The sequence below is a fragment of the Oryctolagus cuniculus genome, chromosome 7 (assembly GCF_051225735.1).
Source record: "Oryctolagus cuniculus isolate XC-2025 breed Fujian yellow rabbit chromosome 7, ASM5122573v1, whole genome shotgun sequence".
Classification (NCBI taxonomy): domain Eukaryota; kingdom Metazoa; phylum Chordata; class Mammalia; order Lagomorpha; family Leporidae; genus Oryctolagus; species Oryctolagus cuniculus.
The window spans coordinates 47,938,580-47,966,088 of record NC_142873.1 but is presented as its reverse complement, the minus strand read 5'-3'; the positions used below and the strand labels follow the sequence as shown (position 1 = coordinate 47,966,088).

At 47.7% G+C, this 27,509-nt stretch overlaps 1 protein-coding gene across 3 annotated transcripts; it reads right to left on the bottom strand.

Annotated features, from left to right (window-relative positions):
* Positions 1–151: 151 nt before the first annotated feature.
* Positions 152–23,217, bottom strand: ENSA (endosulfine alpha). 3 transcript variants are annotated; one of them, XM_089299980.1, is made up of 4 exons: positions 23,041–23,217; positions 20,987–21,112; positions 19,549–19,715; positions 152–370 (listed from the first exon to the last, which is right to left on the bottom strand). In XM_089299980.1, exons 1-4 carry the CDS (start codon positions 23,095–23,097, stop codon positions 154–156), a joined length of 567 nt encoding a protein of 188 aa, XP_089156106.1. In that variant the 5' UTR covers positions 23,098–23,217; the 3' UTR covers positions 152–153. The 3 variants fall into 3 exon arrangements, with proteins under 3 accessions (XP_089156106.1, XP_002715629.1, XP_089156107.1); XM_002715583.6 differs by lacking the exon at positions 152–370 and adding an exon at positions 16,204–16,933; XM_089299981.1 differs by lacking the exon at positions 152–370 and having other exon boundaries at positions 17,685–19,715.
* Positions 23,218–27,509: the final 4,292 nt, after the last annotated feature.

The following is a 27,509-nucleotide window of genomic DNA, read 5'->3' as shown; positions in this document are numbered from 1 at the left end:
TCCCTGTCCTGTTACATGGATCTATTTGTCTATCTCTGTTACTATCACAGAGTCAATTTTTCTATAGATTTGTAAGTTGTGATGTCCAGCATGTTAAGTACCTCCCTGCCCCACATTATTCTTTTTTTCTTCCCCTTTTTTTAAAAAAAGATTTTATTTATTTATTTGAAAGGTAGAGTTACAGACAGTGAGAGGGAGAGACAGAGAGAAAGATCTTGGCATCCGTTGGTTCACTCCCCAATGGCCGCAACGGTCGGAGCTGTGCTGATTCGAAGCCAGGAGCCAGGAGCTTCTTCCGGGTCTCCCACGTGGGTTCAGGGGCCCAAGGACTTGGCTATCTTCTACTGCTTTCCCAGGCAACAGCAGAGAGCTGGATTGGAAGAGGAGCAGCTGGGACTAGAACCGGCACCCACATGGGATGCCGGTGCTGCAGGCGGAGGATTAACCTACCGTGCCATGGCGCGGGCCCCCTTTTCCTTCCTTCTTTCAAGGGTGTCTTGGCTACTCTTGGCCTTTAGGTCTTCCAATTAAGTTTTTTTTTTTTTTTGAAAGGCAGAGATAGAGTAGAGAGATGGGGGGCAGGGTGGAATATTTTCCATCTGCTGGTTCATTCTCCAAATGCTTGCAATAGCTGGGGCTGGGCCAGGCCAAAGCCAGGAGCCTGGAACTCATTCTAGGTCTCCCTCATAGATAGCAAGGACCCAAGGACTTGAGCCATCCCTGCTGCCTCTCAGGGTGCACATTAGCAGGAAGCTGGATCTGAGGCAGAGCCAGCACTGGACTAAGGCACTTTGGTGTGGGATACTGGCATCCTGAGCGGTATCTTAATTACTAAGACAAATGCCCACCTCAGTTAATTTTTTTTTAAAGATTTATTTATTTTACTTGAGAGTCAGAGTTACACAGAGAGAGAAGGAGAGGCAGAGAGAGAGAGAGAGAGGTCCTCCATCCGCCGGTCCACTCCCAGCTGGCAGTTAAGAAGCTAGTTACGATGCCCATGTCTCACACTGCAGTACTGGGGTTTGAGCCCCAACTCCAGTTTCTGACTGTTTCCTGCAAAGCAGACCCTGGGAGGCAGCAAGTGCCTGGGTCCCTGCCACCCATGTGGGAGACCTGGATTGAGTTCCTTGTTCCTGGCTTTGAGCTGGCTCAAATCCCAGCCTCTGAACCAGTTTATTTGTCTCCTTCTCTCTGTCTCTTTGCCTCACAAATGAGTAACTAAAACCAAAAAACCCAGAGAAGTGGTCTTCAAATTCTTGAGGTTTTAATGAGGGTGAAGATAGTAATTTTGGACACTGGAGTTATTCAAGGAGACACCAGCCATTTGCTTGCCAGGGATGCTATAGAAAAGATTAATTGAAGAGGCATTAGTTGGAACTACATGATGATCAAGTCGCAACTAACTTTCAGAGTCTCTGCCATATCTGCCAAACTGTAAATCTCTAAAACTCTTGTCTTTTGAGGAGTTATGGAGAGGACGTTAACTGAAAGGTACTTGAGCACAGTCCAAGTGACGAACAGTCCCAGCTCCACAAATGTCAATTAAATGCCTCAGAAAATACAGATGCTTATACCAGGAATGCTTAGCAAGCACTGACTAAAGGAATGTAATAAACATTAAAGCTAATTTTGTCTTCCACTGCCTCTACAAAATTTTAATGGGAGAGATTTTGCTCAGACCCAGAAGAAAACTCCAGCATGCCCTCTATTTTTTTTTTTTTTAACCTTTAGGTAAAAGTAGTTCCAACCAGTTTAACAAAACACTCTCTTGATTCAGACGTGTAGCAGCACACCAGTCTTCACCAGACATCAGAATCCTGCACCCCACAGCGAGGGTCAGTGTAAGCTCGCAGCTTGCCTCTGTGGAAGAGGGGTGGCTGGTGTCTCCTCTCCTCTCCACTGCTGACACTGAACAGAATGAAGAGGGAGGAAGGCTGTTGGTGGCCTCGTGCTCCTAGGCCTGGCTAACGGTGAAACCTGACTGCGACACGAGCATTAGCATGGGTCCGTAAAAGTTTCCCTTTCCAGTGGCAATGGCAGCTTCCTGAAGCGAGCTGATGCTTCTATCCCTGGCTACCATACCCCACACTTTTGTCTCCCAGGGATCCATTCCACAGGGAACTATTTATCAAGGGCTCCACCACACTTTCAGGCAGTTCTCTTGGGTCACAGTTACACTAGCTCCGTACTTGCTCTCCAAGATTCATGTTTTTTTGTTTTGTTTTGTTTTGGTTTGGTTTGGTTTTTAAGATTTCTTTATTTGAAAGGCAGAGTGACTGGCAGAGAGGGATTTTCTATCTGTTGGGGCACTCCCCAGATAGCTGTAACAGCCAGGTGTGAGGCATGCCAAAGCCAGGAGCCATGAATTCCATCCTGGTCTCCCACATTGGTAGCAGGGGGCCAAGGATTGGGCCACCTTCTTTTTGCCTTCCTAGGTGTGTTAGCAGGGAGCTATACTGGAAGCAGAGAATCCAGGATTCGAATCAGTGCTCCAACATGGGGTACCAGAGCTGCAAGCTGTGGCTTAACATGCTAATCTACAACACCAGCCTTGGATTCAGGGATCTTTGATCCTTTGACAGACGTGAGTACAGCTGGGGCCAGTGCTGTGGCATAGCAGGTAAAGCTGCTGCCTGCAGTGCCAATATCTGAATGGGCACCAGTTTGTGTCCGGCTGATCCACTTCCAATCCAGCTCCCTTGCTGGCCTGGGAAAAGTAGCTGAGGATGGCCCAGGTGATTGGGCATTTGCTACCCTTGTAGGAGAATTAGAGGAAGCTCCTGGCTCCTGGCTTTGGCCTGGCCCAACCCTGGCCATTATGGCCATCTAGGGAGTGAACCAGCAGATGGAAGATCTCTCCCATTCTCTGTCTCTCCCTCTCTGTGACTCTGATTTTCAAACAAATAAATAAATCTTTAAAAGCAAAAATAGGCTGGCGCTGTAGCATAGTAGATAAAGCCACCAGCTGCACTGCTGGCATCCTATTAAGATGTAAGTAACTGTCTACTTTGTTACCTTAGCCTTTGCCTTGAAATCCCTCAACCATGAATCAAGTGGCTTAATGATACCCCCTGCCCAGGTACATACATCAGATACTTCAGCAGTCCCTTGGAGCCCCTCTTTCTTTCTCTTTTTTCTTTTTTTTGACAGGCAGAGTGGACAGTGAGAGAGAGAGAGACAGAGAGAAAGGTCTTCCTTTGCCGTTGGTTCACCCTCCAATGGCCGCCGCAGCCGGCGCACCACACTGATCTGAAGCCGGAGCCAGGGTGCTTCTCCTGGTCTCCCATGGGGTGCAGGGCCCAAGCACCTGGGCCATCCTCCACTGCACTCCCGGGCCACAGCAGAGAGCTGGACTGGAAGAGGAGCAACCGGACAGAATTCAGCACCCCAATCGGGACTAGAACCTGGTGTGCTGGCGCCGCAGGCGGAAGATTAGCCTATTGAGCTATGGTGCCGGCCGGAGCCCCTCTTTCTCCTTGGCACTGGATGAGGCACACAGCATGGCAGTGGCTCCCTCGGAAGAGAATGATTTATACAAGCTATCCCCACTTTGTGTAGTCTTGAAGTGGGGGAGATGTTCAAGAGTTGTGGAACTGGTCCTCGATAACATAAATTTCTATCTGAAGTCTCTCTTTGCAGTTTGCTATGTGTGCTCCCTCGGTACCACCAGCTGAAACTCTGAAGTATGAAACCTAATCTCCTCTGTCAGTGACGTCAAACGTCCTTCCTCCTTCCTCATCTGGACTGTGACCTGGGCACACCACACTGGCCCAGTCAGAGGGTAGTCATCAAGCTGGTACAACACGATCTGCTCATGTCCGTTGGCATTTGTCATTTACTAAGTGATTTTAGGTAAATTGCCTTTTCTGAAATTTTAAACAGTAGCCTTACTTTTAATTTGAAAATTGACTGGAAAACAATTTTTTTGAGAGGCAGAGAGAGAGAGAGAGTGCACACACTCCCACCTGCTGGCTCACTGCCCTGTGTGCCTACACTAGCCAGGACTGAGGCGAGCTGAACTAGGAGCTGAGAAGCCAGTCCGGTCCCTCCGAGCAGGTGACGCTGCCGGCGGGGGGCTGCATTAGCAGAAAGCCGGAGTCAGGAGCCCAGCTGGGCACAGGACCCAGGCTCTCTGGAATGGAATGGGGGCATCCCAGCTGATGTCTTAACTGCCAGGACAAACATCTGCTTTGAAATTTAATTTTTTTACCAGTCAATTAGTACATGAATATTCTTGTAAAAAAGTGAAAACATCGGGTCTGCGCTGTGGCACAGTGGGCTAAGCCTCTGCCTGTGGTGTCGGATTCCCTTATGGGTGCCGATGTGAGTCCCGGCTGCTCCTCTTCTGATCAAACACTCAACTATGTCCTGGGAAAGCAGCAGAAGATGTCCCAAGTGCTTGGGCCCCTGGACCCATATGGGAAACCCAGAAGAAGCTCCTGGCTCCTGGCTTCAGATTGGCTTAGCTCCAGCCTTTGCAGCCACCTGGAGAGTGAACCAGTGGGTGGGAGACCTTTCTCTCTGTCTCTCCCTCTCAAAAAAATAAATAATCTTTTAAAAAAAAGTAAAAACATTATAGATGAGTTCCTTTAGCTACCACCTCCAATTTCATTTCCCTAACTCCCCCTGAATGTAACTGCAATTCTAAATTTAATATTTATTCTTCCAGACCTTTTCCAATATGATCCGTTTTTTAAAAAATTTTATTTTCACTGTAAAAACAAGACAATAATCATCTATCTCAGGAAAATAACAAAGGCCAGCCACAAATTAGATAATGTTCTCTTCTTTTTAGCACCTCAGTGTGTTGACAGGAGCTGAGATGCATTGCAGGAAAATAGTTGTACAGGGGCTGGTGCTGTGGCATAGTGGGCTGGGCCTCTGCCTTTGGTGCTGGCATCTCATATGGGTGCTGGTTCTAGTCTTGGCTGCCTCTCTTCTGACGCAGCTCTATGCTTATGCCCTGGAAAAGCAGTGGAAGCTGGCTCAAGCGCTTGGGCTCCTGCACCCACATGGGAATCTTGGAAGAAACTCCTGGCTCCTGGCTTTGCATCAGCCCAGTTCCGGCCATTGTGGCCATTTGGGAAGTGAATCAGCAGATAGAAGACCTCTTTCTCTGTCTCTCACTCTCTCTATCTGTAACTCTACCTCTCAAATAAATAAATAAATATATATACATATATATATATATACACACACACATATATATATATATATATAAAGAAAAGAACTATACACTAAATTCGAGCTGAAGAAGAGATGATCTTACTTATTTTCAGGGATGGAGTTACCTGCTCTCTCTGCAGTATTAGAAAGACACGGAGCCAGCACTGTGGCACAGCTGTTAAAGCTACAGCCTGCAATGCTGGCATCCCATATGGGTGCCGGTTCAAGTCCCAGCTGCTCCACTTCCAATCCAACTCTCTGCTATGGCCTGGGAAAACAGTACAATATGGCCCAAGTCCTTGGGCCCCTGTACCCATGTAGGGGACCCAGAAGAAGCTCCTGGCTCCTGGCTTCAGATCAGCTCAGCTCCGGCCTTTGTAGCCATTTGGGGAGTGAACTAGCAGATGGAAGATCTCTCTCTCTCTCTGCCTCTGCCTCTCTGTAACTCTGCCTTTCAAATAAAATAAATATTTAAAAAAGAAAGAAAAAGAAAAACACATGGGTTTTAGTTTCTGTTTTCCCCCAGAACTCAACAGATATTACACGTAGATTTTGCAGTGTAAAAGTGGTGCTGGAGGAGGGCATCCCAAGCCCAAGCCCAAGCCCAGAGAGCAGTCTGCTTCCTTTCCTCTCGTCTCAGCCAGGCAAGGATGACGCTGCGTCTCATGTCTTCCGTTCCCTGTGGCTTTCATTTCAAATTGCAGAAAGGAGGGGATCCTATGCCCAGATTCTTTCTCAAAATAGCTTTCCAGCTGAGTACCATAAAGACAAACAAAGCAAACCCCCTTCTCCACAATTTTGCTCGTCACTCCATAGGACCAGGAACAATCCCACTAAGTAGCTTTTTCCTACTGAGAGAGAGGGGAAACACAGATTTCCAACTGGCTGGTTCTAGGTTCCCCAGAGCAGGATTTTATTCTAGCAAACATGTCATTTACTGAGCATCTGCTTTGCCAGTCATGATAAGAATTTCGTATCTTCAGTTTAATTCTAAAATCTCATAAGCCATATAAGATTTTTATTGTCATTATCATAATGAAAGGTCTGAAGGTCAGAGTGAAATAATTTTGTGCTTTTTAAATATTTCAAAGGCAGAGTGTCAGAGAGAAAGACCTTCCATCTGCTGGCCCACTCCCCAGATGCCTGCAACAGACAGGGTGGGCCAGTCTGAAGTCAGGAGCCAGGAACTCCATCCAGGTCTCCCACATGGGTGGCAGGAAACCAAGTACTTGAGCCATTAACTGCTACATCCCAGGTGCATTAGCAGGAAGCTGGATCAGAAGTCCAGAGTAGCCAGGACTTGAACTGGTGCTCCAACCTGAGATGCAAACATCTCAAGCAGAATCTCAATCCACTGTGTCACAATGCCCACCCTAATAATAATCCTGTTCTTAAACTGTGACTTCCTGAGGAAAGGACAGGTTTAAGAACAGGGCTGAGGAGTACGAAGTGGCATCTGGGAACAGAAGGGAGAAGCATGAAAACGTGGAGAGAAGAGAAGATAAAGGGAAATGGCAGATGAAGAGGAAGGAAAACACAGGTCCTCGTGAGAACTGCCAGTCATACCACCACTCAGGTTGGCTCACGTTCTAGACTGTGTTTAAACAAATCTCCATAGCAACCATCTGCTTTGTTTCTATGACAACACAGTGTCAAAATATGAGCACTGTGGATAATCTGAACTGGGAGGGGAAGTGGGACCGCTGAGTCAAGGGGAAATTGTGCTGAAAATGCAGATTCCCGTGGCATGCCCGCATCTGTTCCCTACCAGCACCCCCACAGGTAGGAAAGGCCTTACAGCCCTGATTTTTCCTTGATTCACAGCAGTCACCTGCTGAGCCCTGCACATGTTCTGTCTTTTTTTTTTTTTTACCAATTATGCAAATTCCTATGCAACTGGGGGATCCCCTTGGTGCAAGAGGGGAAAGGTAGAAGCTTTTGCTTCCTATTTTTTCACCCAGGTGCCACTTTCAGGGCCAGTGAGGGTACAAAGAGGTTGGATGATGAAGGCACTCATCTGATGAAGATGTGGCAGCCCCAGAAGTAAAATGGAGGCAGAGAAGCCAAGAGTCCAAGAGTAAGAACAGGCATGGCTGTGAGGGCTCAATGGGCCCAAGCCAGGGATCCAAAAGGCCCTTCCTTAAGTTAGCTTGGTAATTCTTAACCAAGGGTCCCCAGGAGGGCATTTGACAATGTCTAGAGATTTTTTTTTCACCGTCCCAGTTAAGCAACTAGGAGGTAGAGCACTAAAAAGAAATTAAAACATCCTGAAATGCACAGCACAGCTCCCACCACAACAAAGATTCATCTGATGTAAAATGTCAGAATCCAAGACTGAGAAACCCTGAATTAAGAGACGCTGGCATGCACAGGCAGCTCCGTGGTCCTCTGCAGGGGCACTGGTGATAAGTAAGCTACTTGAAGGGGGTGTCAGGGGAGTTTGCTTGTTCCCCTCACCCTGAGTTCTTCTTAAATTTGCAAAACAAGTATTTAGTTTACTTCTAGCAAAATAAACGTGAGATGGCGTCCAACTTTGCTGGGGAGTCAGCTGCTTCTAGAGACGAGGGTACAGGAAACCTGCCTGATCCGGGCTGTACAACGCAAAAGGCAGGGTACCTTAGCCTCCATTCTCTGGACAAAGAAGACACTGAATTCCGTGATCTCTACTTGTGGTTAATTCCTGTAAATAGTTGAACTTAGTTTAAATCAGTGGCAAAGAAATGATTCAGAAATGCAATGGAGGAAGCTGGAGGATGATGCACACTTCCCTAACCGTAAAAAAGCACTTCAGACATAGGCCTTGGTGTCAAACCAAGACCCGTGATCACTGAAAGACACGGGGTTTTCCCCTGTAATGTACGTGGTATCCACGTGGGATGACTCTAGCGACAGTAAGTTACTTCTGACCCCCAAATTTTCCAGCAAGAATGCTGATGTTTGAAAATCTACCATGAGACTTTTGTCTCCAGTTAAAAATCTAAATACACTAGGAGAAGTTAAATTGTGTTTGATACTCTAAGATAGGCAGCTGGCACTAGATCAAGAGTGATGTTTAGGGGCCAGTGCTGTGGCAAAGCGGGTAAAGCCCGCCGCCCGCAGTGCCGGCATTCTATATGTGCGCCGGTTTGAGTCCCAGCTGCGCCACTTCCGATCCAGCTCTCGGCTGTGGCCTGGGAAAGCAGTAGAAGATGGCCCCTGTATCCACGTGGGAGACCCGGAGGAAGCTCCTGGCTCCTGGCTTTGGATAAGTACAACTCTGGCCATTGTAGCCAATTGGAAAGTGAACCAGCAGATGGAAGACCTCTTTCTCTCTCCTTCTCTCTGTGTAACTCCGACTTTAAAATAAATAGATAAATATATTTTTTTATTTGGCAGGTAGAGTTATAGACAGTGAGAGAAACAGAGAGAAAGGTCTTACTTCTGTTGGTTCACCCCCCAAATGGCCGCTATAGCCAGAGCTACCCTGATCCGAAGCCAGGAGCCAGGTGCTTCCTCCTGGTCTCCCATGTGGGTACAGGGACCCAAGCACTTGGGCCATCCTCCACTGCATTCCCGAGCCACAGCAGAGAGCTGGACTGGAAGAGGAGCAACCGGGACTAGAACAGGTGCCCATATGGGATGCCAGCGCCGCAGGCGAAGGATTAACCAAGTGAGCCACGGCGCTGGCCCCAATAAATAAATCTTAAAAAAAAAAAAAAAAGAAGAAGAAGAGAGTGATGTTTAGGAGCTGGCACTGTGGCACAGCAGGTTAAAACCCCAGCCTGCAGTGCCTGCATCCCATATAGGCACTGATTGAAGTCCCGGCTGCTCCACTTCTGATCCAGCTCTCTGCTGTGGCCTGGGAAAGCAGTAGAAGATGGCCCAAGTCCATGGACTCCTGCACCCAAATGGGAAGACCCGGAGGAAGCTCCTGGCTTCAGATCAGCTCAGCTCTGGCCATGCCGTCATTTGGGGAGTGAACCAGCGGGTGGAAGACTTCTCTCTCTCTGCCTATGCCTCTCTGTAATTCTGCCTTCCAAATAAGTAATTAAGTAAGTAAGTACATAAATTAAATAACTACATGGGCAGGCATTTGGTCTAGTGGTTAAGATGTCAGTTAGGATACTCATGTCCTTCACTGGAGCGCCTGGGTCTGATTGCCAGCTCTGGGTCCTGATTCCAGCTTCCTGCTAATACACACCCTGGGCAACAGTGGTGGTGGCTAAGTAGTTGGGTTCCTGTGCTAACATGGGAGACCGGGATTGAGTTCCTGGCTCCTGGCTTCAGCTCAGTCTAATCTTGGCTATTGGGGAGCTAACTAGCCGAATAGATTTCTCTCTCTTTGTGTCTATTTCTGTCTCTCAAATAAATAAAAACTTAAACATACAGCTGATTTTAAACAACAGATAACAGAGTAAAGCCCCCACTAAATGTGCCACCTACCTTCAGTGCCGTATGTGGGAACTCCCTTAGTTCTGTAACACTCCAGTGACTTTTACCTTTCCTCCAGTTCACCACCCCCTTACCCTTGACCTTAACACAGAAGAGTTCCAACTCCAGAATCTTATAAACTTGAACATCATTCTGACTATAATGTCCTGAGCTTCCAGATTACTCACATCCTGTGCTTCTGTATCATCTGCTCTTTGACCTTAGGAAGGTTTTTTTTTTTTTTTAGACTTATTCATTTATTTCAAAGTCAGAGTTACAGAGAGATATCTTCTATCCACTGGTTCACTTCCCAAATGGCCCAGGAGGAGCCAGGCCAAAGCCAGGAGCTTCCTCTGCGTCTCCCACGTGGTTGGCAGGGGCCCAAGCACGTGGGCCATTTCCTGCTGCTTTCCCCAGGCTATTAGCAGCAAGCTGGATCTGAAGTGGTGCAGTTGGAACATGAACTGGTACCCATATGGGCTGCTGGCACTGCAGGTTAAAGCCATTACGCCACAACGCTGGCCCCATGAAGACTTTTCTTAACCTGAGTTGATTACACTTTCCTTGGCCTACTTCCTAATGTGGCCTGAATTAGGTGGATTACTTAAACTGTCATTCACCACCTTTATACCCCTTGTTCCTTTGTCAGATGACTTTTTGTATCTAGCTCTGGTTCACTCTCCAGATGGCTGCCAACAGCTGGGGCTGGGCCAGGCTGAAGCCAGGAGCCCTCCGGATGCTCTTACAGGATGCTAGCATTACAGGCAGCAGCCTACCTGCTGTACCATGATGCTGGCCCTTCTCTATTCCCTTTAGATGTTAGCGTTCATTAGGGTCAGCTCTCCACTCTTTCTAAGTGCTTTCACTTCATGGCTTTGCTAGTGTATCCTGAAGTCCACAAGATGTATCTCCTATCTTTTTCCTTTTTTAAACAGGTTTATTTATTTGAAAGGCAGAGATACAGAAAGAGGGATAGACATACACACACAAAGAGAGAGAGAGAGAGAGGAGGAGGAGAGGAGAGAGAGAGAGAAAACATCAGTCCATCCACTGCTTCACTCTCCAGATGGCCGTGGCTGGGCCAGGCCGAAGCCAGGAGCCTGGGACTCTGTCTGGGTCTCCCCTGTGGATGGCAGGGCCCAAGCTGAGCTATCTTCTGCTGGACTCCCAGGCACATCATTAGGGAGCAGGGTCACCGAGGTGCTCCATGGGATGCCTGTGTTGCAGGCAGCTGTTTAACCTGCTGCACTGCAATGCCAGCCTCCATGCATCTATCTTGATTTCTGCTCCAATTTGACTCATGAATCCAACAGCCTATTAGTCAACTAGTCCTGGATGTCCTATGGGACAAATCAACCTTTCTGCAAAATTCAACTCATTATCTTCCTTGCCAAATGTGTTCTTTCCTTTGTATTCCCAATGTGGGTTTCAGCATCATCATTTAGTAATCCAAACCAGAAACCCGGTTTTTATTAGACTCCTTCATCTTCCCGAGTCCCACATCCCACGCCAAATCCTACTCACTGTATTTCCCTTAGATCTCTTTAACTACTCACTCCTTTTCCTCACTGTCACTATTCAGCTCCTATTCTTATCTCACCCACAGTATTGTACCAACATAATAAAGTGTCTGGCTCTTTATTCAACTCGCTAAGTGAAGTGCAGCAGAGAATTCTCCACCTAAAGAGTTTTATTCTTACTTTAAACTTATTTTGCTCCAGAGTGAACTCCTCTTTCTCCTCACGCAGCCAGCCCCCTCTGTTTTCCCATCTCACTACTAGCACAACCACATACGTTTTACCCTTGCCAGTCCCTTTCTCTGCAGTCAGATTACTCTACAGAGCCTACTTGATCATGCCACTGCCTTGCAAAAGATCTTTGAACGGCAGCTTCTCATTGCCTCTAGGACAAAGTCCAAAGGGCCTATTTGTTGATCTGAATCTTGCTTCCTTCTTCTGGCCTCACCCTCCCATGTTTCCTGTGGCTGAATTTTCAGTTTCCACAATGTAACTGCTCTGAATCCTTTTACATAGTGTTCTTCCCACCTGGAAGACCCCCTTTTCCAGTCTAAACCATTTACCTGAATAAATCCTACTCCTCAGATTACTCTTTTATTTATTTATTTATTTTATTTATTTTTTTGACAGGCAGAGTGGACAGTGAAAGAGAGAGACAGAGAGAAAGGTCTTCCTTTGCCGTTGGTTCACCCTCCATTGGCCACTGCGGTTGGCGCGCTGCGGCCAGCGCACCGCGCTGATCCGATGGCAGGAGCCAGGAGCCAGGTACTTCTCCTGGTCTCCCATGGGGTGCAGGGCCCAAGGACTTGGGCCATCCTCCACTGCACTCCCTGGCCACAGCAGAGAGCTGGCCTGGAAGAGGGGCAACTGGGAAGGAATCCGGTGCCCTGACCGGGACTTCAACCCAGTGTGCCGGCGCAGAATCCGGTGCCCCGACCGGGACTAGAACCCGGTGTGCCGGCGCCACAAGGCGGAGGATTAGCCTCGTGAGCCGCAGCGCTGGCCGACACATCATTCTTATGTTGCAAATAAGTAGACTGAAGAAGAGAGATGTGTTTTTTGTTTTGTTTAAGATTGATTTGTTCAAAGGCAGAGTAACAGAGAGACAGGAAGGGAGGGAGGTAGAATGAATCTTCCTTCCACTGGTTCACTTCCCAGTGGCCACAATGCCCATCTGGGCCAGGCTGAAGCCAGAACAAGAACTCCATCTGAGTCTCCCTTGTGGGTGGCACGGCCCCAAGTACTTGGGCCATCCTCTGCTGCTTTCCCAGGCACATTAGCTAGGAGCTGGAATGGCTGGAATGCCAGCCTTGTCACTGCATCACAATGCTGGCCCCCTAGGAAGTGTTTAAGAAACTTGTCCAGAGTTGTCAAAATGATGATTTAAAACCAGGTGGCCTAATACTAGAACTAGTCTGTCACTGTACATCCCTTTAAGTCTCTTCTCCACATGGTTTTTTTGACAATGGCCTAACTCAGATCTGGCTAGTATCCCCTTCCTGGTCCCTACACCTGCCTGCACGCCACTGGCTCTTGTCTATCTTCTTGGCCTGGCCTCCAGCCATTCTCCAGGACTGACTGATCACACCACTTCAGGAAACACCAGCATCCACTCTGTCTCCTCAAGGTGTGCTTCCTTGTCCACCTCACTTCTCTGGAGACATCCTGTTCATCCTTCAGAACTTACTCCGTGAGACTGTCTCACTAGTTGCCCCCAGCCTTTGCAGTCAGTGGAGTGAATCCTGCTTCTGCTCTCAGCAGCTACAGGACTTGGGGTTTTAGGGAAGTTACTTTGCCCTACTTTTTTTCTTTTAGTTTTGTTTTCTAAATTTTTTTTCTCTTTTGTTTAATGGAAATAGTAAAGAGCTACTTCATAGAGTTATTAAGAATTAAATGAGGTCATGTAAAGTAAGAACTTAGCATGGCATTCAAAATAGTTAGCAATTATTAGGGGCCAGTATTTGGCCTTACAGTTAAGACACTGGCTAGGGGGTCTGCAATTCCACAGCAGAGAAACTGGTTTCGATGCCTGGCTTTGGCTCCTGATTCCATCTTCTGATAACGCGGATCTGGAGAGGCAGTGGCAGTGACTCTGGTACTGGGATTCTCGCCACTTACGTGGAGCCTTGGGTTGAGTTTCCAGCTTCTGGCTCTTGCCTTGGCCATTGTAGGCATTTGGGGAATGAACTAGCAAACTGGAGCTCCCTCTTCTGCCTTTCAAATAAAACATTTTAAAACAAAACCCACAAAATATTTAGCAATTCTTACTCATCCCTATTCCTCTAAGTAGCGTCTCGACTGCCAACGCCCCCAGTACAGCACTGCAGTATCACTTCCTGTGTGTAGCTTCCCCACCAGGGTATCATCTCCTTGAAAGCAACAGCAGCCGCACGTCACCTGTGTTTTACCACAGTGCCTGGCGTGTTGTAGGCACTATTCAGCGATAATTGAACTGGACTGTTTAAATACCAGCCACCTTGCAAGACCCACTTTAATTCCCATTTCCCCCACCATCTAATGAGTCCAGCTGGGTTTTCCCTGTGCACAACTGTACTGCCTATGCTGTCTTGCCATTAAATGGTGTCTCAATGAGGCTGTAAGTTCCTCTAGGGCAGACACCATTTCTTCCATTGTTTATCTGCCCAGTAACAGCTATTATCTCTAACTGCAAAGTGAGTGTTTACCCATTACTTGTGAATTAAAATCACATGTATGGGGAGTCCCACCATAGCTTTACTAGTTAAGTCATGTAAAAAAAAATCCAGTCAATAACCCACCTCCTGCCTCTCCTTTCCTGAGCTCTTGGGACTGTTAATTTGCTTTTATTCCTTTTCCTTTTGAACCTCCCTCAAGGCTCCGTGGAGAACACTATTCACACCAGGACTGCTTGTGTGGGTGCTGCTAGCTCTCACCGCAGATATCCTTAATGTCAACTCTCCAAGTTACTTTTCTTTGGCGTGCTTTTTCCATGCCCAGGCCATGGAAGCTTAAAATAAATGCTGGACGGTGGTGACTTCATCCCTGCCACCCTGCATGTCAGATGGCTCAGCTGAGAGGCCTGTCAGCACAGTGGAAGAACCCAACTCAGCTCTTGGGGAGAAAGCCTTTCGAAAACAGCTGCAACAAAGAGCAGGAGTAGCTATTTGAAGCACTGCAGAAACAGCCTGCCCTGGCTGCTTAGCCCTGTAGTACAGGAGTGAAGAAGGAGGAATGGCAAATGTTCAACCGAAATACAGATCCAGCCACAAACATTTCTTGGCATCCCAGGATTCCTAAGACTACCAACCAAAATTATGATCTAAGGAGGCCAAGAATAGAGGGCAAAAATAAATTAAAAAAAAGCCTAGATACTAATTAAAGTTGTTCAGCTAACTAGCTTTGCCACCTTACAAGTAACTTACTTCTCTACCTCAACTTCTTTACCTGTACTAAAATGAATGATCCCATCTTCGGCTTCGTCCTTCTTGCGAACAGAAACCAGGGATAACATGATCAGAAAGAAGTCAGGATGGGCTCGAGGTGATTAAGAAGGCTGCGGTCAGCATTGTGCTCAGCAAGTTAAGCTGCCGCTTGTGACACCAGCATCCAGTACCAAACTGCTGGTTCAAGTTCAAGCTTTTCGGCTTTCAATCTAGCTCCCTGCTAATGTACCCTGGGAGGCAGTGGATAATGGCGCAAGTGCTCGGGCCCCTGCACTCATGTAGGAGACCAGGATGAAGTTCCTGAATCCTGCCTTCAGCCTGGCCCAGATCTGGCTACTGCAGTCATCTAGGGAGTGAACCAGCAGATGGAAGATCTCTCTCTCTCTCTCTCTACCCCATCACTCCGCCTTTCAAATAAATCTTAAAAAAAAAAAAAAAAAGCTCACTAACCCCACCACCACAGACTCCCTTGTGTTCCCAGATTATGCGGCTCTACGACTTGAGGAGTGTGCATTCATTCTTGCAGCTGAGATGCTACCCGGGACACCTGTGTCCCAACCTGAAGCACCTGGGTTCAACTTCAGCGCCAGCTTCACTCATTTCCTGCTAACGTGGATCCTGAGGCAGCTGTGATGACTCAGATGGCTGAGCTCCTGCCACCAAGGTGGGAGACCGAGATTAAGTTCCTGGCTCCCAGTTTTGGTGCGCCCCCACCCCCAACTTTTGTGAGCATTTGGGGAGTAGGACAGGCAATGGGAGCGGTCTCTCAACTAATTAAAAAAAAAAAAAAAAGCAGAAGGTTAAGATGAATCACAATCCCCTGGCTACATCAGGAGAGAGCAGAGCCTAACATCACAAAGAGATGAAGCTTTACTTGGGAAGTTTCTGATTAAGGAGGGAGAAACAGAGGAGCCAGATACCGAGAGCACCGCTTTCTGCAGTCTGGAAGGTGGTCCCCCCTCAGGGATAAGAAGAGCTCTGTCTCCTGGACCCTGTCCATTTTCCTTGAAGCACACTCATCTGAGAACCAGGCACATTAGGGAACGTAGCACGATCATTCTCTTGGTCAAAGTGGGGCGACATGGGCAGGTAGTTTCGATTTACCACAGGGGGTGCTGGGGGGCAGGCTGGGGGCTGTTGGTGTGAGGCTGTTTCTCCTGTGGTAACCTTTCTTTTGTACACTGCACGAACAGCTTGTAACTACTTTCAGGGGCAGGACCGACTCCAGTAGTACCGGTGGGGACCGCGTGAAGAAAGGAGTCACTCTGCCTTCTGCTGGCCACATGCAGAAAAACCCGAGTTTCTTTTGTTTTTTCACTAAGAGGTCACATTTGCCGGCCACAGAGGGGAGCTTGTGAAGGAACAGTACACTAAAGGCCTGGACTAAGCTTTAGGTTTCAGGAACCATCCAGATCACCATCCAGGGCCACTCCCTGAGGCGGATGCATCTTCTACACGAGCTACAGAAACAGGAGGGGTGGAGGGCGGGTTGGGGGGGGGAGCCCTGCTGCACATGCCAGCACTCCTCCCTCTCCCTGAGTGACGGAAGTGGGCAGCCCAGCCACATCCACATTCCAGTTCCTCAGAAACGCAGGCACCCACACCAGCTTCTCCCTTGAATGGTGTCTTCAATATGGTTTTCTTCCCTCTCCCAAACCCCAATAAAACACACCAACTGCTTCAGAGTATTTCTAGGTTGAGTTTCTTTTTTGTGGGTCTTTTTGTTGTTTATTTCAAATACTGAAAAAGTCCCCTGGACTCCGTGGGGCTCCCCACGCTCATCGCTCCTTTTCCCCACACTCACTGCCCTTCTCCCCACAACAAGTCTATTTCAAGGATAGAACTTTCTTCAAATGAACAATTGACATGAGTTCTCAGCTTGCTCTGCGCACCCAGAGGAGCTGTCTGCAGGAGTCATGCGTAGACTGACAGTTTCTCTCACCTAACACCAGGTCTCCAGCCACATCCGAACAAGGCATGTATCTACAGAGCTGAAGTGGTCCCTCAGCTCCAGTCTGCTCCACCTCCTCCCGCTCACAGCAGCCCACACCAGTTGCGCAGTTAAGAAGGAGGCTAGTCAGGAATGTTTTGATCGACTTCAAGCCCTAATTCATATTCCCCCAAATCTCCCACCCCACCCTCTCAACCCCACCCCCAGGATTTCATTGAGATATTTTCCCAACAGTTATTTGGAAAAAAGGTAAAACAAAAAAGGTTCAAGGTCTTGGTGCTCGGCCCAAGGGGCTCCATGTGCTGGGACACCAATGGGCAGGGGCTTCTGCCTCTCCAGCCCGCACCTAGGCCACCACCTGACCCCTGGCTGCAAAGGCAGGGAGGGGCAGGAGCCAGCACAGGACCCAGGGAGGGCAGCGTCTCAGGATCTGGCGGAGCCCCGGGCAGCATCATTCAACTTGGCCGCTGTGAACGAACATAGAAGAAACAAAACAAAACAAAACAAAAAACAAGGTCAAGTAATAGGGGAAAAACCCTGAATTCCATCCCAGATTCTACCCCATGATTCCTTCATACTTAATAATCACTAGGCTACCTGGCATATGTCTCATTCCTATCTATAAGGAAGTTGCAAAAAGTAATCAAAAAAAAAAAAAGAATATTTTAGTCTTTCCCTATCTAGAGAACAATGTTTTCTACCTTTTTGGAACTACTCATGGAAAACAAACACAGAAAAACAATTCTTTAGACGAGATCAAAATTGCTGGAGGTTTCCAGGGAGGTGCACAGCCTGGCTCAAAGCGGGCTTGCTTGCAGAGCTTGGCCACAGCCACTTGCAGCACCGACACTGAGGTGGCACAGTGGTCACTGCGTGGAGGCCAAGGCCAGACCACACACACGATATTTCGAGTGGATTTAGTAATTTAACCAAAGCAATCTGCATTTGGGTTATAAAATGACTTTTCCTTGCTGAGGATGCTCTGTGCTTCAAGCTATGGAAACAGGTGGCATATACAGAATGCAGCGCGTTTCTTTGTTTTCTCAGCCCTGAAGATGACTAGGTAGGAAGGGAGTGAGATCAACAGCTTTTCTGATTTCCCTGCTCCTTTGCTAAAATCAGACTTGTGTGACCATAACTCTTGAGGACTCAAACTGACGGAGAGAGAAGGCAGCTGACACAGAAAAGAAAAAGTACAGAATTCGAGAAGATCAGAGATGAAGAAAACGTACAAAATTATATATATATTTATATATATAATAACATGACATATTTATGTACATTATGGTCGGGACAGTCAAGGAAACTATACAATGATGTTCAGCATTTTCCCCTTCCCACATGGACTTTTGATTAAGGATGACAGCATGAGGAAATGGAGCAAGGAACACAAAAATTATATACAATTACAAGTGACAGTCAAGGAATTTGGGGGCCAGGGAGCCTGCTCTCTTCTCCATGCCTTCCTCACCAACCTTTTCCTATCCAATCTGAGTGACAGCCTGAACATCGAACGGCCAGTCAGGAAGAAGCAGATACACACCTTATTCTCCTACATGTACACCAGCAAATTCATTAGGCATCCTCATCAAGCCAAATGTTTGGCATTTCAGAATTGTGAGGTCAAAGAGCAAGAGAGGATTCCAGAATCTTGCACTTTCGAACAGTAAGTTCTCACCCTGGCCCTCCTGCCATATCAAGCAGGTTACACTCAGTAAGATTCAGGCCAAGGGGTGCCACCGGCAGCCCCTTTCCTCCACCTGTTCAGGCTCACCACCGCCACCCCTCCTCACTGCACAAGAGCTACGTTACTGCGCTCTAGGAAGGCAGGGATTTCTGTCTCCCTCCCTCGTCCCCCCAGCTTCCTCCAAGGTGAATCATCTCCTAAAACCTGCTGCTCCAGCCCTGCAGTGGTTTACCCCTTCCTTTTCTCTCTCCCTAACAATACACCTGGCACCCAATTACACCTGAAGCACGGCTCTCCACGTGTGCATGACCAAGCATGTTTCCACAGCCAAGAACTCTGCTGCTAGAGCAGTTCTTGAGCAGCTAAGGTCCAGACGTGGGCTGTGGGAAAAAGTGGGTGGGGCCCGTGGCTAGCTTCTTAAGAATCTGACGCTCAGGACTATGAGGTTCTGTTGCAAACTCCAACTTCTTCTGTCCTTGATGGAGGGTCCCCTCTGCACTTGCCCAGCACAGAGGCTCACCCAATGCACAGCACAGAATTTTTCTGCTGGCAGTTATAGGATTTTACAATCACCATCAATTTTATGTATATTTAATAACTATTTTTACAATGAGGAAATAGAAATCCAAAGAGACTAAATGACTTGACTGAGGTTCTACATCAGTACTGCTGAGGCCAAGTGGACCCAGAACCTAGATGTCTAGACTCCTACACCACTGCTCTTCCTACTATCCCATGACACTCTGAAAAGCAACATGCAGGGAGAGAGAGAGAGAAGGTGCCCATCTTCTGTGAACAATGTCTGCCAATCTTTACATTATTTAAGAGCCAGGGCAATCTGTAAGCCACACTAAGTAGAGGTTAACTGGGCACTGCAGTTTCAGGCAGAACACTCAGGCCTGGGTGAGGACTCTCTCTGCCTGCCGCAGGGAACACACAAAGCAACAGCAGCCCGAGGGACACAACACTCAGAAGCACAGAAAACACATCTCATCCCATCTACCTTTCCCAACACGTCAGGTTAGCCCAGGGCTGTTCAACCTGCCATATTATTCCCAAGGCTCAGCCTAACCACTTTGGGATATTATCATCCAAGAGGAGAAATGACCTCTCTCCAGTTTCTCACCGAGAAAAAGTTTGCAGCATCATCCAATCCTGGTCTTTCCTATTTCCCGGCCCCTACCTGGGCTACAGTGAAGGTGCGAAGTCTCCATGTAACCAAAGAAATGAACTCAAGAGCCCCTCTTCAACCCACGTGAACTCCTCGGGAGCCCCGGCAGCAGCATTTTCGGCTAGCAATCTGGGAGGATCTGACTAGCTGCCCAATTCCATCCCTGCCTATAATACATAAAGTCCAGCGGGTGAGGAAGGGGAGGAGAGGGGGGCCCAGGTTACCCCGCAAGCTTGCTGGTGACGAGTGAGGACTTTCTCTGGGGCAGATCCTGTGGGGTGGGGATGTGGTCACCAGTCACCAGGTTCTTGTCTGGTCCTGCACTTGGCAGCTGCTTATTCTTCATCTTGGCTTTGGCCATGTTGTAGTCTCCTGAGTCAAAGTACTTTTGCTAAGAGATAAGAATGAGGTTTAGGTGAGTGAGGAGTTCTGGCCTTCCTCAAAAGCAAGGAGACTGACATCTCACATCCAATATAAAGAAACCACACTCACATTTTCCAAGAAGTCATCTTTGATTAACTTCACGCATACACCGTTTAACATCACACACACTTACTGCTCCTCCCCAGTGCGCTCTGCCTTTTTCAGGTATGCATCAGACTCCTAGCAACAGTATGTGTTTGCAGAATCAAGGGATACTCCCTACATCCTCTGTACCCTCCTCAGTACAGGATGGGTCATCCCAAGTTGCTTCATTCATAAGGGCTTAATGAGGACCTTACCAAGTCCAAAGCAACAGATCAGTGCCAAGGAACCAGAAATGAGTAAGATGGACGAGAAGGGTCAAGCTAGGGCTGTCCTAGCAAACGGCAGATCAAATCCAAGCCAACACCTTCAAAATTCAAAACTGTTCTCTCAGACTAGGAACAGAAACTGGGCTTGCTCATGAGGATAATGTGCTGACTCCTGCCACTCCCACACATGTTCCGTGGCTGTGACAGCCTGCCCACGCCTGCTTTGCCTACAGCAAGGTAAGCTGCAAACCAGCATCGCATTATCATCTATGACTAAGACTCAGTTACTGGGATTCTCCACAGGGACAGGTTTAACTCTTCATTTCCCCCACACAGAGGGGCACACTCCTGCTTCATGACTTACAACGCCTCTGTCAGCTGCAGGTGCTCCTGGGGACTGGAGACCCGAGCAGCCGCTAGATGGCTTTGAGGGCAGACTTTCTCTAAGCGAGAACCACTCTGGGCAGGAACAGTTAATTCTCTTGAGGGAGTCTAACTGATGGCTGCTGCTAACTTCAAGGACTGAAGAAACCTGTTCATCTCAAATTGAGGATTTCTGTAGGCAGACAACTTGATCTTTTTCTGATACGATGTACCCTAAAATTTATCTCCAATCCTTAAAAAGCACTATCCCCAATTGGGCAAATGTCTGGTGGCAGTCTGCATTCCAGCCTTCAACATTTTCCCCCCTTTCCTCACATATCCAAGTGCTCTTACAGGAAGTCTTAATTCCCTAGATGGGAAACTAGAAGAGAACTGATACTGTATCAGGCATTTACAATAATAATATGCCATGCTCTTTGCGAGTTTCTAATTCATATCGCTGCACAACAGAACCTTCAGAAAAGTGTCCAGCAGAACCTCTACAGACTTTATCCCGAGTCCACTTTAGCTCCAAAGTAAGAGGGTAAGAGATTGTGCCCCATACCCCTTTCTGGAGCCTCTTCATGAGGAAGTCAGAACCTCCAGGCTTTTGTCCTAGGCTTGGATATTTGGCCTTTAGCTTTGCTTCCTCAGCTCTTTCAGGGAGAATACCTTCTTTCTCTTGTGTGTCCTGGAAGAAACAAATGAGCCAAATAGAATTAAAGACCGAGAAATAACTGCTTTTAATATCTGATTATTACATGATCTACTTCCCTGGAGATCCACCTACTGGTAAACATGCTATCTCCACTCCGCTCTTTATATATCTATATCCATATATCTTTTTAAAAGATTTATTTATTTATTTGAAAGGTAGAGTTACAGAGAGGCAGAGACAGAGAGAAGGAGAGAGATCTTCCATCCACTGGTTCACTTTCCAGATGTCCACCAACAGCTGGAGCTGAGCCCATCCGAAACCAGGAGCCAGGAGTCTCTTCCAGGTCTCCAATGAGGGTGCAGGGACCCAAGGACTTGGGCTTTCCCAGGCCACAGAAGAGCTGGAGCGGTAGTGGAGTAGCCAGGACTTGAACCCGTGCCCATATGGGATGGTGGCACTGTAGGCGGTGGCTTTACCTGTTATGTCACAGCGCCAGCACATCCACTTTAAGTTAGACCTTTGTTCAAATCCCTGAAGTTCAAGATGACTGTATGATGAGAAGAAAAAGACACGCTACTTCTCACACTTTGCCCAAGGAACCACCCAGTATCTGTCAGTACTGGATTAAAGGTAATAACTAAACATAGTAATCACAGAACAGGTCATGGCTCACTCAGCACAGACACTAGGAAAGACAAGGGAAAAATAGAGCTAGCCAGGACTTCTGGTGACACAAGGTGAGTAGGTTTCCTAGGCTGTCCCGCAGGTCAAATGGGAAATCAAAGGGCTAAGTCTGCTGAGATATTCCCTTCTTTTTAAGGTAGGACAGCCATCTGGTAAGGCTCCCTGCACACTAGCTGTGTGGCCTTTTCCACCTAGGCGGCAGTGCAGCACTGCTTCAATATTTCCATAATATCGTGGTAGAAAGCTGACAGGTAACCAGAGATGAACATGATCAGTAGGTTCACTAGTATGTACCCACCAGTTTTCACCAAAAAATCAACACCTACCCCAAGGGGGGAAATGGTGGAAGTCTGGGGAAATGCCAAGAGTTCAACTGGTTCGTAGGACCCTGCTGCCCCTTGCTGGTGGCCTTTTAGAAGGGCCTGGAATCAACGGGCGGCTCTTTGCAGCGAGATTTCATCCCCTTCTCTCGGAAATAAGGCATACATTGAGCACCAGGAGCATCACGGGTCCTCGAGTCCAGCACTAAATGTTGGAAGTCAAATACAAGCCCCAGGGGGGTTTACTTGGCGTGTGTTTCCATCACAGAATCCCGGTGGACTAAGTCCCACCGCCTTGGAAGTCTGGGGAAGAAGATGGTGTCTCTCGTCACCACTGCCGGCGTCTTTGCCAGGTCTAACCTCCATTACTAAGTTTGGAACGCTAGTCCTCTTCGATCTAGTTCGGTCCTCACAGAAGGCGAACAATAGGCCATCTTCAACTATCAAAAATAAGGCCTCTTGAAAAAGTTGCCGCCTAAGCCAGCCAGGATTACTCTTCTGCTCTGCTTCCCTACCGCTGGTCCTTTTTAGACGTCTTTACGCCGTTCTGTACCTTTCTGCGGACTGGGGACAGGGGGCCCTGCCTGGTGCACGGGTCACTCACCTCTACTAACCCTCAACACCTATCGCATTCAGGACCACCAGCCCCCCTTTCATTCACCCAGTCTTTCCAAACACCCGCCCCGCGCCCAAGCCAGGCCAATCACAGCGCTGCTTCCATGGTTTCAGCCTTAGTCCTATTGACCAATCAGGAAGGGTACGGCACTGACTGACAACAGACCCAACTAACCAATGCCAAAGCACCAGGCCGTGCAGACGCCTGCTCTGCGTGACGCAAGAAGTGGCCAACCCCTGCAGAGTCTGAGACCATGGCGACCAATCCGCACCGGTGGGAGACCGTCTCCCTCCCCATCACGATCGCCCCTGGCTCGCCCGCCCGCACCCCCTCCATTTCACCTGCTTCTCCTCGCCGGTCTCCTCCGCAGGGTTCTCGTCTTCTTGTTTCTGGGACATGGCAGAGCCGGGGTTGTGGAGTGTAGGGGGCCCGGGAAATCAACCACAGAGGGAAGGGGGAGGGGAAACGGGGACAACCTGCGCTGCTGCTTCGGCTCCTGTCACTAGGGTTGCTCAGTCAAAATGGCGGCCCTCGCCCGTGACGTTACGACCGCCCCTTCCTATGGGAGCCAATGGCAGTGCGGTAGATAGGGGCAATGACGTAACTATCTGCCAATAGTCGCTGGCTAAATGTGGGCTCTTTGGAGGCGACGGACAAGCTGGGAGACCAACCTGGGAAGACAGTGAACCACAGGAACCAATTGGAAGCTTGCGGGGGATCCTAGGGGAGGGACTGCTAGCTTGGGCTTTTTTTTTGCTGCTTTGGTGGGCTCTATCGCCCCGTGCTCTGGGAGCTTGGAGACCGTCCGAGGGGCCAAAGGTTGTAAACCTTAAGCTTTGCATTATGTTAGCAGAAAACTGTTGGTCTTCCGGAGGATAATTTAGAGGTCAGAGTGGACTTTAAAAGGGCACTCAACAGTGTTCCGGTGTATCACTTGGTTCCTAGCACCCCCCCCCCCCCACCGTCGCTTTGCAGGACACTGGTTGGTGTTCCACAATTTAACCCTTAGGATAGGTCTGACATTTTTTCAGGGCGGACAAATCTTGAAACCGGTAGCACAGGTTTTGTTTTGGTTTTAAAGCTTTATTTAGTTAAAAGGAGAAAGGAGGAGAGAGAGAGATCTTCTGTTTGTTGGTTCACTCCCCAAATGGCCGCAAGGAGCTCAGGAATCTGGAACTCCACCTGCATCTCCCGCATGGGTGGCAGGAACCCAAGCACTTGGGGGCCATCGATTCAACCTGTCACTCCAGTCTGACTTGTGCGGATCCTAAGTGGCGGCTAGCCGTGCCATAGTGCTGTCCCAGTTAGGTGCACTGCTAATGGGAAAGTTTGAAGAGCACTGGCCTACAGAAATGACTACCACACAAAGTGAAATCTGAAAAGCATCCAAATAAAAGCATTAATGAAGTGCTTTAGGGTTCAAAGGAAGGTTTATGGTCAGTTTAGGGTCTAAAAAAGCCTTCATAACAGAAATGGTATTTGAAATGAGCTTTAAAGAACCTAGGAGTTTTTCAGGTCAAGATGAAAGAAGGTAGGGTATAATAGGTCACAGGCATTGCATGAAGTCTAGAAAAACAGATTCGAGGCCAGTACGTGGAGGGCTTTGAATGCCAGGTTAAGGAACTTCTGAATAGTTCAGTGATCAATGAAAGACATTTAAGGTTTTTAGGCCAGAGAATGGCAGATCAGGACTGCTCTTTTGGAAGATAAATTTGTTACTAATAAGTAAAAATATTCAGAATTCCAAGCTGAAAGATACTAGAGGTGGATAGTCTAGCTAGGGTTCCCCTGAAAACTTTAGGTAGGAGATAATTAAGATTTTACTTAGGGGGCTGGCGCTGTGGCTCATTTGGTTAATCCTCCGCCTTCGGTGCTGGCATCCCATATGGGTGCTGGTTCAAGTCCCAGCTGCTCCACTTCTGATCCAGCTCTCTGCTATGGCCTGGGAAAGCAGTAAAAGATGGCCCAAGTGCTTGGGCCCCTGCACCCGTGTGGGAGACCCAGAAGAAGCTCCTGGCTCCTGGCTTCAGATCTGCACAGTTCCAGTCGTTGCAACCATCTGGGGAGTGAACCAGAGGATGGAAGACTCTCTTTCTCTCTCTCTGCCTCTGCCTCTCTGTAACTCTGCCTTTCAAATCAATCAATCAGTTTTTTTTTTTTTTTTTTTTTTTAGAAGACTGAGTTCAAATGGAGAGTATTAGGTTGAACTCACATTTGGCACTGTGTCTTCAGGCAAGCCTATCACCTCTCGAGTTTTCTTTTCTTTTTTTCTTTCTTTCTTTCTTCCTTCCTTTCTTTCTTTTTTTTTTTTTTTTTTTTTTTTTTTTTTTTTTTTTTGACAGGCAGAGTGGACAGTGAGAGAGAGAGATACAGACAGAGAGAAAGGTCTTCCTTTGCCGTTGGTTCACCCTCCAATGGCCTCCGCGGCCAGCGCGCTGCGGCCGGTGCACCACGCTGATCTGATGGCAGGAGCCAGGTGCTTTTCCTGGTCTCCCATGGGGTGCAGGGCCCAAGCACTTGGGCCATCCTCCACTGCACTCCCTGGCCACAGCAGAGAGCTGGCCTGGAAGAGGGGCAACCGGGACAGAATCCGGTGTGCCAGCACTGCAAGGCGGAGGATTAGCCTAGTGAGCTGCGGCGCCGGCCTTCGAGTTTTCTTTAAAAGAACCTTGAAGGGTTTTTTAGGGTTGTGAGGAATAAATGAGATAAAACATAAACCAACTGGGGGGGCCGGTGCTGTGGCACAGCTGGTTAAAGCCCTGGCCTTCACCAGCATCCCATATGGAGACTGGTTCGACCCCTGTCTGCTCTAGTTCCGATCCAGCTCTCTGCTATGGCCTGGAAAAGCAGTAGAAGATGGCCCAAGTCCTTGGGCCACTAAACCCACGTGGGAGACCCGCAAGAAGCTCCTAGCTCCTGGCTTCGGCTGGCCATTGCGGCTATCTGGGGAGTGAGCCAGTGTATGGAAGACCTCACTCTCTGTATCTACCTCTCTAAAAAAATTAAAAAAAAAAAAAAAAAAACAATTAGCATGGTACCTGACAACAAAAGTGCCCAGCATATGATAACCACTATAAGGAAATATAACTCTCAATGTTTTTCCTAATATTCCCAGGAAGAAAGTTCTTTGTTTTTGCTTTGAAGTATTAAGTTTATACTTTTACTTGAGTATTTATCACAAAGTATCTTTCTTGCTCATTTAAATATGCATTCTTGGGAGTTAGAAGCATGTGTTATGTCAGTACCTAGCAAGTGCCAGTCAGTTTCTAAGTTCTCATTTTTTTGGATGAATGAAAATGCAGGCAATAAAATAAGATTGGTATTCTAAAATTTTAACATGCAAGCTTTTACAGAGCTTGTTGAAAATGAATCTTTCTAAAGTACTAACCCCAGAGACTGATTTACTAGAAACCTGCATTGTAGCAAGGTACCTCACTGTGCACGTGCATTCAGGGGGTTTTGTAACACATTTTACAAAACATTGCATGAACAGGACTATGGAGACAGTGCTTTGTCTTAAATAAAAATAGCAGGAAAGTATAAACAGTCCTAATAAATAAACTACTTGTTTTTCCTTTGTAAAGAAAGGAAGAACAATAAGCCAGTTATGAGCACAATGGTATGTTTACATGTTAACTCTGTGATAGATGTGTTATCTACCTTTCGGATCTCAGGCTTTTAGCTTTTAGATAAATTCAGGCATCACTTGCAAGTAGACATTAGGAGGGCAGGTCATACTCACTTTCTTCCTGGTAGTTATGGTATAATTGGGTAACTTACTTTGACTGAGATGGAGATACTATGCAGACTTTACATCAGCTGGTGTTCAGGTCAGCACTGGTATGCAGTGTCCCCCAGTCTATACAATGTTACAATAAACTTTCTTTTTTTTTTCTCTGTTTTCTACACAGGACAAAACAGAGGATGATATGCTAGTGTTAAGGCGGAGGCCTCACTAGCATTGCATGGAAAGCTCTTATTTCCAGTTAGAACAATGAAGTTATAAAACTGTGCACAGAGGAATCAGAGAGGCAATAGCTGATCTTTATTATACAGAAATGTGAAGACCATATGCATTAAATGAGAAGGTGTTTGGCAGTGAACATGATGCAGATCCAAACTAAAGACATCCTCCTCTTATTGACACTATATAAAAATGAACACTGACTAAGAGTTGCAAGAAAGAACTCAACTTCTACCCCTAGTCAAGCTGAAACTTTCCACCGAAAAACCCGATTTCAGTTCATGCCAAATTATTCAAATGGGCCGAAAAGAGAAGTCCCACGGAGACCACACGTGGACTGGCTTTTGCACTTTCAGAGTCAGACTAAAACCTGACCCAGCCTCACATTCAGAATTTGTTTCAATTGCATTTATATCTCTATTCACCTGACAGACACTTGAGGGGAAACATTTTTTAGATGTTAACTGAATTGGGGAGTTTTTTGGTGCTAGATTGGGTAGATGAAGTTAAAAGCATTTCATTACTTCTTTTTTTTTTGACAGGCAGAGTGGACAGTGAGAGAGAGAGACAAAGAGAAAGGTCTTCCTTTGCCATTGGTTCACCCTCCAATGGCTGCCATGGCCAGCGCACCGCGCTGATCCGATGGCAGGAGCCAGGTACTTATCCTGGTCTCCCATGGGGTGCAGGGCCCAAGTACTTGGGCCATCCTCCACTGCACTCCCAGGCCACAGCAGAGAGCTGGCCTGGAAGAGGGGCAACCGGGACAGAATCCGGTGCCCCGACCCGGACTAGAACCCGGTGTGCCGGCGCTGCAAGGCGGAGGATTAGCCTAGTGAGCCACAGCGC

Coding starts and splice junctions, on each gene's coding strand:
- ENSA (XM_089299980.1), bottom strand. CDS start 23,097: ATGTCCCAGAAACAAGAAGACGAGAACCCTGCGGAGGAGACCGGCGAG. Junction 19,716..20,986: donor TGAAGAGGCTCCAGAAAGGG/GTATGGGGCACA, acceptor CTTATCTCTTAG/CAAAAGTACTTTGACTCAGG. Junction 371..19,548: donor GTCACCAGCAAGCTTGCGGG/GTAACCTGGGCC, acceptor CTTCCAATCCAG/CTCTCTGCTGTTGCCTGGGA.